Raw genomic sequence first — 16,963 nt, forward strand, 5'->3', positions numbered from 1 at the left:
ATTCGGTCCCTGTAGTCATACTGGTAAACTTGGTTTTTATAAGTGAAGGCGGCTCGTAACTGCCTGTTTTGATGTGAGGAAATCGATCAGCCCACAGAACAAAACCTGCAAATTCATTCACCATATATAAGAGATCCAATAAAATTTGATCAACTGATAAAAAAATTTCGATCCAGCTACATAATCTGGAAATTTGAATTTAACAAGCCATAGTAATAAAATTTCTATATTGCGAAGCAAAATCTAAATTGAGTATATTAGCTAAAAATACACTATTCTATTACCGTTTTATTTATACAACACCTATTCCGTTCCTCATTTCTTCTATATTCCTTTTTTTAGATTAATTTTATAACCTTCCATCCACTTCCGTTACCATCTATAGAGTATTAACGCACAAATTTCACAAGTGATGCCTAATCAGAACTTTTAATTTAACTTACAATACTTTATAACCTATGGATAAAATTTTATATCACCTCAATTAAGCTTTGGATCAACCCATCAAGACAAGAGCTTTTTCATATTTATCTTCTACATCAGGCGCCTTCAAATTGCCCCCATTCACGATTTGACCAACCAAAGTAAATTTTTACTGATCTATCCATGCTCACACCACCCTTTACTGAAGCCACAGTAATTCACATTGAAACGAGACTCTGATATGGAATTGTCGACATCTATGCAAGTCACAGAAGTAAGAAAAAGTAGCAGAAAGTGAATGAGCTAAAAGTACTACATAGGTAAACAGTTTATATTACTTGAAAGTTAGAATTCGCAGTATAGTTACGAAGACAAATTTGAGTATTGGTTATCACAGAGATCACCTGGCGGGTGAAAAATGATCAAGGGACATTTCTCAGAACTCAGAGACAGCAGGTTCTACTACTACATACACTTTATACAACAATTCCCTGAGAAGTGATCTTATGAGTTTGAAGAGCAACCTCCGGCAGCCTCACAGACATCCCTTCGGCACAAAGGGCATACCCTACATATACCAATTAAATGAAGAATAAAATATTAGAAAGAACCTTTGGAGCTTTTCTCAAACACACTATAACTAGCTACAGAAAATAAGTATCAAGAGAAATATATAGATGATTACCCGTGAATTTCTTTCAGCCATTTGTCAATGCATGACATGTGGAAGTCATGACGGCAGGGGAGAACTCTTATTTTATCTCCTTCCTCGTACTCAACCAGACAGATATAACACCTATAACAGAACACAGTAGTAGGGGCGTGTGAGCAGTTCAAGTAATAATCATTCACCTCAGCCAGCAAAAACCAATATATTCATCTTGAAAATCAAATAGTACATCATATTAAAGACTCACATTCTCAAGGTTCAGAACAATAGTACAAGCCTGCAATGCACATGAATGTCCTAACAAACGAACCTGATATATAACTGGAACTCTCTTCTTATGTAAGTTAAACTCAGTAACAAATGGACAAGAAAAAATAATTGCAACAGGAGTTCCACAAGCATTAAAAGGGAAAATGATCCATTTGTTTCATATAGTTTTCCTCTACTGGTATCATCTTTCAAACGTTCTCAAGATGCAACTGACTTTCTTATAACCAGAGGTTTGCATGTTTTTTTCCTTTCGATAACTTAACAGTATTTGGTATTAGATTTTCACAGTTTTTTCCCCAGTCTCATCAAGAATACTAAATCCTCAAGGGTATGTCTGCTGCTCTTGATCAGTAGTTTTAGTCATCATCGGAACTGGTGGTTGGGGGTGAACTAACCCCAGGTCAAATAGTAGTTACTTCTGGACACAAGATTGAGCTAGCTTCTCTAGATATTACAGGTAGCACTGCTTGGTTTTCTCAACGGTCATGAGACAGATCCACAGCACGAGAACTGGCATAAACTACAGCCAACCCATGGAAGTTGATGCCATTGGGAAGGTTCCAAATTGATACAATGAAGCAGTCAGGAACATATTTCACCTTTATCTAGAGTTGTAACGTCGTACCAGGTTAGCCATCCACATATAACACCTCTTCACTTACTTCCTGAGTAATGTGACCTTATGTACATTATCACAACAATTTACTTCTCTTGCATTATTTAACTTCCTAGAATCATTTACTTTCCTGCTTCATTCATATTTTTTAAATATTTAATTTGCCTACAATATTTACATTCATGTGCACATATGACCTCTCCTCCATCATGACATTTCCTACAAATACTTATACACATAAATTCCTGTTAACCCAGCAATGGTTCCCTTTCTCATCAAGAATTCACACCCTTCATTGTTTATCACCAGGATATGTACAACCTTCTTATCAACACTAATACTTTTACTTTGTTCTGAAAACATTTGGATGATGCCCTCAGCTGATTCAAGCGAACTCCCCATAGGAAATACTTATCTAGTAACCCTCATCACAATTCTACTAGAAGTTAGAGTTACCTGATTCCAGGTAAATCAGAGCTCTTCAAGTTGGTATGGAGGATAGTATAAACACTCAAAATGCATGGATCCATTAACCGACACCAAAGCTCTAACTATAACTAAATTTAATTGACATGAAACCAGGTTATTCTTTATCGATTTGTCTAGACTATAAACGATTCTTCAGGACAAGCAACAATGGAGACTGAACAAGGAATTGAATGTTGGACGACAAACACTAACCCAACAATCATGTAATTGGCTTTTCATGAGCCATTTAGTGCCTTCTGCAGTTTCAATAAAAATAAAAATAAAAATAAGTTTAGTGCCTTTTGCTATTTTGCTTGGTCATTAATCACATAGCTAAGATTAAATCCACCAGGGAGATTTTCCAAGCACAGGATATCCGTAGTGAGGCATTTCAAATGCTTATAGTACTAGAAAATGCCAATAACATTTGAGATGCAAACAAATAGAAATGTAAAATTAAAAATTTTAGACAATTCCTAGCAAACAAAACATTGATCATGAAGTTACTACAGGTACTGTTGTCTAGAACTAAGTGACAAACACCACCACAAAGAGTCAACCTTATTTTCAACAAGGTCCTATTGTAGGTAAAATATCATGGATAATTGGGTGACAGTACGATTGCCAAATTTAAAATTTCTAGAGGGAGTTGGAATAATACAGGTATTGTACACATTGTCATCATTGTGAGTTCTTGTTAGCTACATGAATCCCCTCCTTGATTTTGCTTCATTATTTGGTAGCTTATCACTGGTTTGGGTTTCTTCAAGTCTTCCTTCCGTTTTAACCATTACAATCATTGTAGATGAGATGACCTATATCCTCTTTAGCTTTTAGTAGTAGGGTTTTTATAATTTGTCATTTCACCCCTTCAACTACATTTAGCATAATTATGATCCATACAGACAAATTACCAGCGTTGCCTGTTTTGGTATCTGGTCTTGTGTCAGACCCTTAAAATCTGATATCAAGACGCCTGGTAGGACAAACTGACTGGGGCAAAAAAATATTCAATAAATAGAAAAATATGAAACAGAGTCTTGGGCATTGTACTGGTACCTTCAAAATCTGATGTGTACTATCACCCCACACATGACATGTATCAGTGATAAGGACAACACTGCAACTTACTACATATTACACTAAATTAGCAAGATTTAAGTCTTTGTACTCCTTTCTTAACTTGAAATAGTCAAGAAACTTACTGGTCCATGTCATCTCCACTTTCAACTGTTGTGGTTCTACGGTAACTCTTGAGAGGGAAGGAATTAACAATGGCTTCTGGGGCTGGTACTGATACGTCTGAGAGAGACAGTGATACAGGCTGGCGATGAATTTCATCCAATACCTACAGATTGAACAAAGAAATGAAACATGGAGCATGAAAAAAGAAGAGAGAAACTATCTCACCAATTCAATCCCAACCATAGTATAAAAAATAATAAAAAGGCTAATTTTCTAAAACAGTGTCCTCAGTGAAATACTTGCCTCAAATAAAGCTTCAGCCAACATGACTATACGAGAAATGCTTGCACGGGTGCCGGACTCTTCAGGCATTAAAAATGCCTCACATGAGCATGTTCCATCAGGATGAAGCCCAGAAGCACAAAAAGCAGTTCTTCCTCTATTCTCATCAAGACTGCCCCGAAGTCTTTCCCAGAACTGCAGAGGTAAATTTGTTTTTAGTACTTTTAAGAATATAGATATTTGCAGGAAAAAAAAAACAAACTAATATTTCTTGATACAATAGTAAGTTTAAAGGATAAGAAAAAAAGGAACAGTGCCACACAGTCCTTGATATTGAAGATGTTAGAAAATACATCCAGGGGTATTTTGATCATTTTTACGACTACGGTGGTTAATTTTCTTTATGTAATCTTATTGTGTATGTTAAATTATATAGGTGGTTAAATTTTCATGTACATAGGATGTGTAGTTAGGGAGATAAAAGGAGATTAGGGTTAATTAAGTATATAGGGGCATTTTTATAACTTGTAACTCAAAACACTTATTTAAGAAGTCTGGGAATTTGCACACAGTTCCCAACGAAGCCTTTTCAGAAAATTCTTCTTCTTCTTTCTCATTTTCTCTCATTTCCTCCTCTTCCTTCACCCAAATCTTGATTTTTATAGAAGGATCATAGATACATATAAGAAGGTAAGGAAGAACGGAGAATAAGATCAGAACTACTTATTACATTGGAAAGCTACAACAGAACCTTTTTGTGAAGGAATAGTCCTACATGGATTACTGAAATCAAAGATCTTGAGTTTATTAGTTGGAAAAGAGGTTTCCTATGTTCGCAAATTATTTTAGGATGGGCCTTAGACCCAATTTTACATGGTATCAGAACAAATACTCGTATGTGGGCCTCCACCCAAATTATCCACGTGCCTACGCGTGAGGGGGAGTGTTAAGGAATAGTTCCACATAGATTAGTGAAATCAAAGATCTTGAGTTTATTAGTTGGAAAAGAGGTTTTCTAAGTTGGCTAGTTATTTTAAGATGGGCCTTGGACCCAATTTTACACTTTTAAAATGACAAAGTCTGGCAATAAGACCATAAAAAGATTAACCATTACATGCACTATATGCAACATTTAAGTCGGATTTTGTTTCCCAAATAGAGAATAAACGATCCAATGGAAACAGAGGCAAAAAAATATAGCATGTTGCAAAATTTTCTTTGCTTCCAAAATAATAGCATTTAAATCTAAACCAAAAGGAAAAGAAACCAAAGAAGCATGATAGATATATATAGTTTTTTAGAACAAGCATGACAGAAATATGTCTTTTAGAAGAAGCATGATGGATATATTAAGAGATGAATACCAGAATCACAAACACTGAGGCTCTAATATTTCTTTAGCTTTAGAATTAACATATTTCACCGCAGATGATGAAAATGCAGGATAAAGCGCAAACAAATGAAAAAAGGGACACGAGAAAGAATCACCTGAGTTCTTGAATGCCATCTTCTTTCATAAGAAGCTCGGCCTCTACTGCTCAGATATCCTGCACCATCTCCAAATCCATTATTAAGAACATCACCATTGAAATCAAACAGCCATCTGTCGCGAGATCCCATCAGATCATCAGTGTCTTCAGTTGAAAAAACTAGGGATGGTGACCCACTATGTCTTCTAGAACTTCGTCTTGAAAAAGCATCCCAAAACAGTCTTCTACTACTCTGCCTTGCCTCTTGACTACTTATTTCAGCAGAAGAACTGGGAGGTAAAATGTTGGAAGAGATACTCACCACATCCACGTGGAGGACATTTTCATTTCCCTGATGCCTGAGCGCAACGGGACTCATAGATGAAGCTTCTCGGTCAGACTGGTCTATCCCAGTAAGTTGCCAATTCACTGGCATATTCGGAACAGAATTTGAACCAGAATTATGGGGAGGTAGCAAAGTTTCATTAGATAGATTTTCTGTGGATGAATCACCCACCTCTACTAGTGATCCACGATTCTGGACTTCTTTGGAAGTACTGCCTGTCTCATTTGTTCTTTCCCAAATGGAGTTAATCACTGCACCATTATTTGACTGAGATGGATCAAGTTCTTTACTTTCAGATATAAATTTCCTCATATTACTCATTTGGGGACTTCTTGAACCATTTAAACCCTCAAGAATATTATTTCTATCTTCCTGCTGCGTTACGTTTCCATCCACAGAACTGGAGGCATTGTCAGAGGACAAAATTAAAGAGGATTCCAATGCAAAGCAATTGGAACTAGCTGATGCTTCCACAGGAGCATCTTCTATCTGCAGTTAATAAGATTCATCCACCATTAGTACAGGTTCAGTCATAGGAACAAAAAAAAAAAATTGATATTATGGCCAAACAAAAATAAAATAAGTACTTTTTCAAAACAGTCCAAATCACCAGGGTCACAGTCTCTACAAAAATCCAGAAAAGGAATAAAGTAACCAAGTAAATCATACATGTGTGGTTTCCATTAGTGAGCATAGAGCAGTTTGCAAGTCCACTACAGAAGGGGATATGTTTGGTTTCCTACAAGCAAGACTACATAAAATATGAGAACCTCCCACGATACACAAATACTTGACTTACAAGTTTGTTTGTCCATCAAACTGATCAAACAAGCACCTTTTCCTCCAAGACAGAGACTAACTTAACCTATGCCTTTGGTACAAGACTTGAGCCTTAGACTAGCAACGGAACTACATCCACCAGGATGAAAGAAACTGAATAGCACTGGAAAATAATCCCCCCAACTATTTTTAATCTAGTAACTCATATGCACAATTGCAATTCAAAATGCAACTTAGAATTTTACTACTATTACACAATCAGCACTAGAATAAATAGCAAAAGCTGTCTGATAATTTAGAGATGAAATACTTCAGCATCAACTGCTTACCGAATAAATTTTAATTGATGAACAGAAGAACCATCAAGGTGGATGGCCTTCCTTCAGAATCATCCACTTTTGAAAGGAGATCATAGTGGAACTGCCAAACTTGATTGCAAATGTTACTGCCTTAGTGATGAAGAAAGTAGGAACTTACTGCGCAGACTTGCCATCGGCCTATCATTGATCAAATGGACAATTGTTTGATCTAATAGAGGCAGTAAAAATAGTCACTTACTCAAATATCAATACCTCTCATTCTCCCCTCAATCCAAGAGGGTCTTCAGAGATAAGCAAACTTATCAAGCAAGTTGTATACTCAATCACAACTAAAGATTTAACCATTCAAAAAGTCATTGTATGGACATACATAACCAGAAAGAAAGCAAGCTTAGTTTAATCATCAGAAACGGTTTCTCTTTGGGATTTGCTCATAGCATTATAGTTATGTCCCAACTGTGTTGGTGCCTAGACACGTGAATTCACCTCCTCCATTCTACTCTATCCTTGACTGACTCCATCTCTACGTTACCTTTCTTTTAAGTCTTTCCAACACTTCTATACATGTAATGTGTTATAATAGAAAAGTACAACTAAATGCTTGAGCAACAGCTTCCTACAAAAAAAAAAAAAAAATGGAAAAGGAAAAAACTGTAAAGATGACACTTGGCCTATTTTTTCCTATAAGATGAGAATTTGCAAATGTCCGGATAATATGTTCAGCGAAGCAGCAGAAACGATTAAAACAGCTACGAAAAAAGAAGCTACAAAAACTATACCTAGTCCGACACGTCTTATCGATATTAAACGATCAAATAACCTAATTAAAACTCTTTGCCGAAAAAAAAAGCATGTAAATTGAAAAACTTTATTTGAAAATAGTCATATCACACCACGTCAAAAAAGATAAGATACGATATACGAATAAGTATACCTTTTCTTCCAATAGAGCAACAATTCAGAATGGAAATACAGTCATAACTATATAAGAAAAATTCAAAATTTCAGAAGCTCTATTTTTCCGATAGAGATCCACAAGAATCAACGGGGACGATAAAAGAAACAAGACTCCTCATTCCTGAAAAGTGATAAAAATCCTGAAATTTATTTCCATTTTTCCAGATTTTTCCCACCGGTCTATGTTACCTCATCAAGAGGGCGAGAACGAGAGGCTCCGCAGAGGAAAGCGGCGAGAAGACGCTTGCCACCGCGGGGTCGCGGCGACCGCGGCGTCAATCGACTACCGCCGGAGCCCATGTCTCGTCTGCACGCTCACTCCTGGGAGAGAAGAATATTTTCAGACAGGGAAGAGGAACACCCGACCAAAGCTGTTCCGTCCACTCCGCTTTTCTGTTTCAAACGCGCTTTATATACGTTCCTGCTCCGTGGCTCGTGCAGGCTGGAGAGGGCGATGAGACACAGAGAAGTGCTCACCCTTTTCCTGTTTTTCGGCTCCAAGTTAATTCACTCCTCTTATCTTACACATTTAAAATCATAAGAAATAAAAACTTTTATTAAACCTAATTTTTTTTATTTTTTTATTTTTATATACTATTTTTTATGATAGTCCGCGAGTTAGTGGATTGGCTGTCTATTAATATTTTAATATATGTTTTAATATCTAAAATATTACTAAATAAGAATGAGAATTAATTTATGATTTAATTGGGTGATGTCCTAATAAAAAATTAAAAAAATAATAAAATATCTATAAGAAGGGATATATTTGAGTGGCTAAAAATTTGAGTTTAAATCTATTATTAGATGGGTTGATTTGAACCTGACCCATTTATTAATACCCGATTCATTCACATTTGGGTTAAATTATTTAAATATTAAAAAATACATATAAATATAAAAAATATATATAATTATTTACAACTAAAGGAATTTTTTTATAAAATAAATTTAAATATAAATTAAAAAAATTGTAAAAAATTAAGATTAAAGACCATTCTGGTCCAGTTTTGGCTCTTTTGATAAAAGTAATCAAGGACCGGTCGAGTCCTTATATGGAACTCAACCCAATTCATCAACTGTGTTCATCTACTGGTCTCCACGGACGACAACAGAACAAGCCTCGCTCTTGCTCGTGGGTTCTCTGTCTTTCCTTTCGGTGGAAAGAGTAAAGGGTCATCAACCTCGAGACGTTTAATTTCTACAGAAGGTCAATCAGCTCTTTTGGCTGTTAGTAAAATGCCACACTTCATCGGACAAAAGCATCACCTTGTTTCCTCGATAACAACAACAGCCTTACGTTTTGCCCCGTGACTTTCCGTCGTTTGTTCCAAAGATCGATCATGGCAGTCATGGCTCAACGATACAAGCAATGGGCTCGCTTTTTTAATCAGGGAAGATGGTGTTCATGTGCTATAATTGGAGCGAATGTCATCAACAACGAATTTGGGTTGTTGAGTAGTTTATTAAGAAGGCGATCGGTCTTCCTCTGCATTTCCGATGATGTCTGGTTCAATATTTTTAAGGGGATTGCAGTTGTGGTTTCTGGATTTCAGTGACGAGAAGATTGGAGAACCAGAATGTCCATGAAATGGTTTTTTTTTTGTTCTTTTATCGAAATGAGATTGGAGTCAAGTCCGGTTTGGTGCATGTTTCCTCAGTAAGATTAGACTACCAAGGTGAAAGAAAACAGTGGTGTTGGGCCTCATAAACTTTTTATTCTTTAAAAGATTGACTTTGTCTTCTTTACAGAATTACTTCAACTTTCGCAGAGCTTTTTCTTTTTTTTTTGTTCAGCAATCTCAACGGAGGCCCAAAGTGTGAAAAAATAGTAGTCATTTCGTGTACGCGTTCACTTGATGAGCATCAAGATCCATACGGAACATACAGTTCAACATATACATTAACCACACGACTAGAACTTCTGTGATCCTCTCCTCCTCCCTTCCAATAACAGAAAAATTAGAAGTCGTAATTTCATCTAACCCGATGAAGTCCAGTAGCCACAATTTCATCTAACCCATCGTAGATGAATTCCAGAAGGGGTTCTGGTTCAGGTCACGGAAGAAAGCTGACTCAGGCTTGTCATCGTAGAAGGAAGTGCCTTGCCTCCCAAAAGATGGAGAAGTAGAGAATACATTTGGGTGACAGTTCTCGTTCTCGTCTTCTCCAAATGCTACCCATCTTGCTGAGCTGACACGTCGTTTCTCTCTTGCTGCATTCCGCAGAGTCTCCATCTCACCCACATGCTCTTTGAACTCCTTTCTCACAACATCTAGCACAATCTCTCCATATCTGTCGCACCATGATCTGCGAAGAGAGAAAAGTATGTTCTTAGTGAAGCCCTGATATCCTAATAGATTGAACAAGTCGTATGACGAGATAACACGAAAGCTGTCTGACTCCATTGAGACAGAAAATTGGTCTACTTTGTTTAGATAATTTCTCCCACGACGTTATATGGCATTACCCCATTTAAAAAGCTGAAACCAGAGGGCCTGTGAAAGGGAGAAACAACTATTCGAATCCTATACTAGTTACTAATCATGGAAATTTGCAGGTCTAAGATTTTTACTTCGGAAAGAACTTCTTCAGGTCGGTTTTATCAACAGGAAGCCTAGTTGAAATCGCCTCAATTTGTTCATCCCTGAAAGGAGCAGACACAGAAAAAGGAACAACAGTCAGTTGCAAATGGAGAAAGAAATTGAAAATATTACAGTAAGCTCAGGATCGACTACGAACGAGAAGCAAAGGTTTGGATTTCCCGCAGATAGCTCCCCTTGGATTCGTGACAGCTCCTTCTTTATGTTATCTCCCAGCACCTTCGTCGTATAAGGAGAAAAAGTCAGATAAAATATACGTTAAATCAAATATTCTTCCTACTGGTGTATGGATTCGAATTTATGCAGTTAATGTACCCTACCTTGTCAATGAAGAAATCTGATGCTGACCCGTCAGAAAGTATCTTCTTCTTAATCAGCTTCGTATTGGGTCCTTCCCCCATTGGACTTGCTACAAGCGCTGGGGTCGAGGGAACGTCGTCTGATCTCTTCCCTGGTGGCAAATAAGGAACTGTGGATTCATCTTCCGGACTAGTCTTTTTCCATTTCTTGAAACTCCACTGCTTTTTAGGTGATTTTTCCACCTTGTCTTCCACTTCAGTGCCATTATCACCACCAAACAAAGACCGAAAGGCTTTCTTCTTCGTCCTATCAATGCCCTTCTCTTTGTCGGTCTTGACGGGCTGAGGAGGTGAGCTCTCTGGCATAAGGACTGATGACTGGTTCGCAAGCACCGGTTTCTCTTTGAAAGAATCAGACATGTTTGTATCATTACTGAAAGGCTCATATGGATCAGTAGAACCTACTGATGCCCCATTTTTCATTCCCTTGGTTTTAGGTGTTTTATAAGGTGAAGCAGCACTGATCATAGACACAGCTCCCTTGATCTGTTTCAAAGGGGACCTATGCTTTGCCTTGTTCTTTGAAAATGCGCTTTCTTTACCGATGAAGCACTGTTCATCTTTAATATCGATGACTGTCCACTCTTCCTCAGGGTTTGTTACAGTAGGGCAAGCGGCTATGACATCTCGGCTGTCAATTTCTGCTCCTTGAAGGGCAAGCCTCAGTACCAAAGGCCTTTTTGATGAGTGGTAGTCGTCATCAGAAATGCATTTTGCATATAACAGCTCCTAAGCAAGAGAGCAGCCCATTTGCGTGAGAGAGGAACAGGGGTGAGACACAAAAATCTGACTTAGAAATTATCGATCATTGAGAAGTAGTTTTTGCATGCAAATAAGAACAAGAAACAACATCTAATTTTGTACATCTGGCCGTTATATGAAATACTCAAGATCTAATGCATCGGATACAGAAGGAAAGAGGTAATAACTTAGAGAAGACACTGAACAGAGTAATTTCTTTATTCACAGAATGTATCTATTAACCAAATTACTATTTCCAGGACACGATCCTTACCTGCAAAAACTGCAGTTTGTCTCGAATTATCATGGCAGGTTCGTGATCGACAGGAGAGGCAACCAGAGTATAGAGCAGTTGAAGCCGGAAAGCCAAAACTTCACTTTCTGGCAAGATCCCCTCCTTGTGAAGACCAATCAGGTTAAGAATCTTGTGAAACGATTCTTGCTGCCATTTGAGGTTCTCCATCTGCTGTTTGGCAAGATTTTGCTCAGCAGCAGCGATGGCTGTAAGTCTCTTCTTCTTGAGGGAGAAGGGGAGGATGTTTTTACAAATAGAGGTGATTGTATCTTGAAAGGAAGAATAGTACGTGGGAGTGTACGTGTACACCATTTTCTTCTATGAGCTATTGATCAGACTAACTGCAATAGCTACAAGCGGAAAATTTTCTGGATCTTACCGAGGATGGAGAAGATGAGCCGATGAGTGCCGATTTTTGTTGGGTTTTAGGGGTTCTGTTTTTGCTTTGTCGTCTTTTCCCGTTTTTCCACCATGAGAAGACCTTGTGGGTGACCGTTTAAATTTGAAAAACGATGGGGCCCAATGGCACCTTAACTAGCCGTTGTCGCGTTTCCTCGTTTCCAAGCCCGAACCACGAAACTGCCGCTCGCTAATAATTGTCCGTCGGGTAAAGTTCATTCGTATATAAGTTGACTCTATCACGTGTGAATTGGTTGACATGACCCAGTTAACGCGCAACGGTTGAATGGACAGGCCCACCATTCAGTTGGGTGGGGTCCAGCATCATATTACTTGAGGCGCCGTTAGATTCAAATGAATCAGATGTCGATTGATAGAGCAAATAAGAAGATAAAGATACGATATACAGAGAAGCTTCCGTAGATTGTTAAAAACCTATTAGGAAAGCATTCGTATGGATCTTATATAAGGATTGGCTCCGCCGATACAAACAAATAATTCAACACTCTCCTGTACGGAGAAAACTGTGGAAAAATTCACTGGATGAAAAAGCCCAAGGTAAATTCGGTGGGAGCAGATTCAAACTCGGGACCATTTAATCTAATACCATGTTAAAACAAGTGTACTAAAAAACTCGAACCTATTAAGAAAGTATCCGCCAAGAGCTTCCAAGAGATTGACTTCTCAATACAAACAAATAATTCAACATAGATACTGTTGTTCAGTTTTTACGTCGTGGGCGGTGATTTTTTCTTTGGCTTCTCAACCTTTCGTCGAGTCTCTCCCTGGTTTCCTGGCGGCGTATCCAAGTTTCTGGGTGTGAATTTCTTGGCTGGAGACACTCTGCTACTTGGATTAATTGTAGAAGTTGACTCACCCCGTCAAAATTTGCACTGAAATTAGTTGAAATTAACATGTTAGAAGAAGGAGAAGAAGACCGTCTGATACAGCTTTTTGCGATTCAGCTCGTGGTGTCCATGATCCTCCTTGACGGAACCGCCGCCTCCGAGCACACTCCACTCCAGGTAGCATGCCCGATAAGCAGCTGCAATCTCCATCCAAGGCGGACGGAGACTTTCCATAAAACAAATCTGATAATCATCCCAGAAGGCTCCAATACCGGTTTCTTAAATAGTAGAACTGAACCCATATTGCATGATGTCCACAAAAAAGCAAATCAGCATCTGAAAATGAACCAGAAGGCATGGCCGACAAAGCCGGCCCCCTCTTACTGAAGGAGCATGACTACCATTTTAGCTATCATTTCAGAGATGAGAGACCCGACCAAGAAATTTGATACAATTATTTGAAGGGGAATTTGGCTTCATTGTGATATTTTCATTCCGGTAATCCGATCCGCAGCAACGTCGTCGGCAGGACCAGTGCTCCGGGAGAGGGTGGTACGTGGTGGTGGGTTTTTTAGTTGTGCGCTAGACTTTATTGTTTCCCTCTGCTTGACCAGTGCTCCATTTGAATTTTCTTCCTCTACAAACAGAAACATTCTGCAATATACGAAACGAAGTTAAACTTTATGATGATATACGTGTGAATAGATGCAAATCTTTGCACTGATAAATGCCCAGCTCGTTGCCAAGAGTTCTGAAAGAAAGCCCATGGTGATGATTTGATTACTTTCTGTGACGAAGGTGGTGGCCCTGGCTGCACCTGTGTGTATCAGTGCTGAGACTGTCGTCTCCAAACCCGGAATGCTTGTGAATCGCTTCTGCTCATGAATCTGAAACTTTCTTTTAAGACTTCACAATCGAAACATGAACGATTACAAAATTAAACAAAATTAATGCAACAGAGTGATGGCCGTCGTGATAAAAAAATTGACAGTTCTACAGACGTTATTCTAAAAAATTACAGGTCTAAATTCATGAAACGAAAAGCTGACAAGTTTTGGTTTTTTCCTTAATAAAAGCAAACGTAATCACAGAAGGCTTTTTCTCATGTCAGAGCTAAGGAGCCGTGGCCAGAACCGAATCAATCAGAATCACACATCCTCCCCCAGTCCTCGCGAGTGAATGTCAATACGACTTGGTAAATATGAGACAGATTCGACAAACCGGAATCTTTTTGCACTGCGTGAACTAGGATTTTCCTTCCATTAATTCTTCAAAGTTCAAACACCTTGGGTTTGTCGTTCATTTTCAGTCCTAACCAGTCGTCTTCGTCGTCGTTGTTTTGCTTTTCTCCAGCGCATGTGCAGCAATCACTGTGTTTCAGATTAAAGCCCTGTTCATGGGTGACTTGTAAGATTTATCGGACAATAACGAATTTATTTGTTTTTCGTGAACGAGTAGATGTACTTCTACAGCGGGGAGTTGTACATTGTTGTCGCTGGTGCAAGAAAGAGCTAATGTCGAGGGAGGAGCGCGAACCGGAGCTCTGCGAGTCTTTCTGTAAAGCTGCACATGGAGACAAGCAAATACTTGTCTACTGCAACGACAAAAAGGAGTTCTTCTGCGATTGCCAGTGGTTTGTTCATGACCATTGAGGCAGTACCGCATGAACAATTTGTCTCTGCAAATTTCTCTTCCTTTCGTACGAAGACTCTTGTTATTCTTATCTTGAGGGAATCACCTAATAGTCTTGGTTCTTTTTCTGCTATTTCTCTATCGTCTTCAATTTCTTCTCCGTTTCTTCACATCTATGCATGTTGAGTAAGAATGATATATCTTATCTCCTATTCACCGAATCATTCACATATTTAAATGGCAAAATTTAGGTTGACAGTTAATAGGTTTATTAATTTTAAGTGGTTGAATATAGGTGGATCTTGGTTAACTATATCGTGACCGCCATTACATCTCTCCTCTCTTTGCTCTGCTTCCTTTTTTTCATCCTTTCCTTCATCAACATATTAACTTATGGAATCCTAAAAGGCAACTAGGTATCATATCAATGACTTTCAAAATTTCAGAAAACCATTCTTTTTCATTGCTTGTTTGATCAAAGGAGACCAGATGTGATTTAGAAGCTTACTTATATCTTATAACATTTTCTAACCAGTTTATTAAGCAGGTAGGGTTTAAGTCAGCACAAATTTGTTTTAAACCAGGAAGAAGAGAAATTTAGGTAGTCCATTTGACTCGCTTATATGTAAAACATGGATTGGGATTGCTACACAAATTTTATTGAAGAGAGTTCGGGAGCCACCGGAGTGCGCGGTTCCTGACTTCCGCTGTCATCCTCGTCATCGTCTTTTTCCTCTTGCCTGCCGTTCTTGCATTATTTATGTTCTTTGGAATCCACTCGCGAAGACTGCAGCGGACGATTATATGTAAAAAATGGCAGGGTAGAAGCAGATGATGATAACGATAACGATCAAGAAGATGAGGCGGGGAGAAACCTGTCCGCCAGGGATGGTGCATGCAGTCTGAACGGCCGATCAATTCAGGCAAGAGGCAGGTTAATTTGTTTATTTGTTTCTCTACGCTTCTCGCAGTTTTCTTCGAATTCCGCCTGGGTTACCCGTTAAAAATGCAAAAGGGTGTGTGAGAAGGTCGAGATGCACGTCAGTTTGAGCTATTACAGCATGGATCGTGGTTAACTATATCGTGACCGCCATTACATTACTGTGTCGAAAGATCTGTCTATGTACACGAGCTGTAGCTTTTGGAGGACAAAAATAAATAATTCAACTCACGTAAGAAAATCGGAAAATCTAAAGGCAAAGCCTGTGCAAAGAAGGAAGCAGGACGAAGGAAACAACAAAAAATAAATAATGGAATCCCAGTGGCTGTTTAATGGAGGGCTCTCCCTCCGCCTTCCTGCTGTTGTCACCATCAATGGAAGGTCTTCTCGTCATGCATTTCGATCTCTCTCTACTAATGCCCCCCAGGCTTCATCTTACTGTGTGCTCTAAAAATCACATGAAGCGTAAAACCAGACTGATGTTTGTAAAAATTTTAAATGTTTCGAAAATCTAAGCCAGGTTTAGCAGCTTGAAGGTTTTGCGATGATTCAATTATCCGAGTTTAGGTCGTTTTGCTAATCTCTCGAGGGTCACGTCTGAAAAAAAACTACTTGAGTGCGTTATTGCACGGTGTTGGGCTTCCACTGCCTATGAATTGAAATTGCTTTTTCTCACCTAGGCATCCGTGAGTTGTATCTGCCTGCACAAGGACGGTCAAAAGATGAAGGCCTCAATGCTCCCAGTCCTGGTTATTTTTCTGCTTTTTTCTCTCAGCAAGCGATCTTCCTATCTTAGCTGTTTCATGTTATTTGCACTCTAAAAGGGGCTTAGGTGCCTCCATGGAAAAGCTCTAGTTGCAAGAACTCGTCGAGTGGACATTTTTCATTCCTCTATTCTGCATTATTTAAAACAAAATTTGATCTTATGATCATATACATGTGAATAGATACTGATAAGGGATTAATATAATTTAGTGAAGCAGCATCATACTCTCCAACGCCGGAATGATTCGGGTCTTCCTTCTGTTGTATTTGAAACTTCTTATAATAAATTTTCGCTCAATATTTGAGTTGGACATTTCGTCCTTTTATCTTCTAGAATCCCATTAAAAAAACAGCCATGGGAAAGCCATGAGAAGAGAAGTTGATGATTCTATGATAATGATTTTATTGGGAGCGCAAGAAAATGATCGACTTGACCATCTCAGTCGAGTCAAGAAATCCATCTATTCACTCAAACTGTGAAGGGATCTGGCTGATCAGTTGATGAATCGATTTATGCTAATTAACTTGACAACCTAAAGCTTCTCGGGTCAATTTAATCAGTCAAGAAGCAATTGTATAAATGCAGAATTAGTAA

The 16,963-nt window shown here is 38.5% G+C and overlaps 2 protein-coding genes across 2 annotated transcripts; both read right to left on the minus strand.

The window, feature by feature from the left end:
* Positions 1-750: 750 nt before the first annotated feature.
* Positions 751-8,157, minus strand: LOC137946097 (uncharacterized). The gene is made up of 6 exons (XM_068792279.1): positions 7,976-8,157; positions 5,403-6,218; positions 3,936-4,109; positions 3,653-3,795; positions 1,109-1,219; positions 751-991 (listed from the first exon to the last, which is right to left on the minus strand). Exons 1-6 carry the CDS (start codon positions 8,084-8,086, stop codon positions 928-930), a joined length of 1,419 nt encoding a protein of 472 aa, XP_068648380.1. The 5' UTR covers positions 8,087-8,157; the 3' UTR covers positions 751-927.
* Positions 8,158-9,605: 1,448 nt separating this feature from the next.
* On the minus strand, positions 9,606-12,227 carry LOC137946197 (uncharacterized). The gene is made up of 5 exons (XM_068792408.1): positions 11,764-12,227; positions 10,710-11,477; positions 10,529-10,608; positions 10,362-10,433; positions 9,606-10,096 (listed from the first exon to the last, which is right to left on the minus strand). Exons 1-5 carry the CDS (start codon positions 12,094-12,096, stop codon positions 9,802-9,804), a joined length of 1,548 nt encoding a protein of 515 aa, XP_068648509.1. The 5' UTR covers positions 12,097-12,227; the 3' UTR covers positions 9,606-9,801.
* Between the last annotated feature and the right edge of the window lie 4,736 nt (positions 12,228-16,963).

Source organism: Aristolochia californica, unplaced genomic scaffold (assembly GCF_029961685.1).
Source record: "Aristolochia californica isolate CCGP_79_NKW_82.1479 unplaced genomic scaffold, dmAriCali1.0.hap1 SCAF_12, whole genome shotgun sequence".
NCBI lineage: Eukaryota > Viridiplantae > Streptophyta > Magnoliopsida > Piperales > Aristolochiaceae > Aristolochia > Aristolochia californica.

Bases quoted from the DNA above. Each gene is read 5' to 3' on its own strand.
- LOC137946097 (XM_068792279.1), bottom strand. From the start codon at position 8,086: ATGGGCTCCGGCGGTAGTCGATTGACGCCGCGGTCGCCGCGACCCCGC. The intron at 6,219-7,975 runs GTAACATAGACC...TATTAACTGCAG, and splicing joins GTTCTCGCCCTCTTGATGAG to ATAGAAGATGCTCCTGTGGA. The intron at 3,796-3,935 runs GCAAGTATTTCA...TTCAATCTGTAG, and splicing joins TGGCTGAAGCTTTATTTGAG to GTATTGGATGAAATTCATCG.
- LOC137946197 (XM_068792408.1), bottom strand. From the start codon at position 12,096: ATGGTGTACACGTACACTCCCACGTACTATTCTTCCTTTCAAGATACA. The intron at 10,609-10,709 runs GTAGGGTACATT...TATACGACGAAG, and splicing joins CAGATTTCTTCATTGACAAG to GTGCTGGGAGATAACATAAA. The intron at 10,434-10,528 runs GTTCGTAGTCGA...TGCTCCTTTCAG, and splicing joins AATCCAAACCTTTGCTTCTC to GGATGAACAAATTGAGGCGA.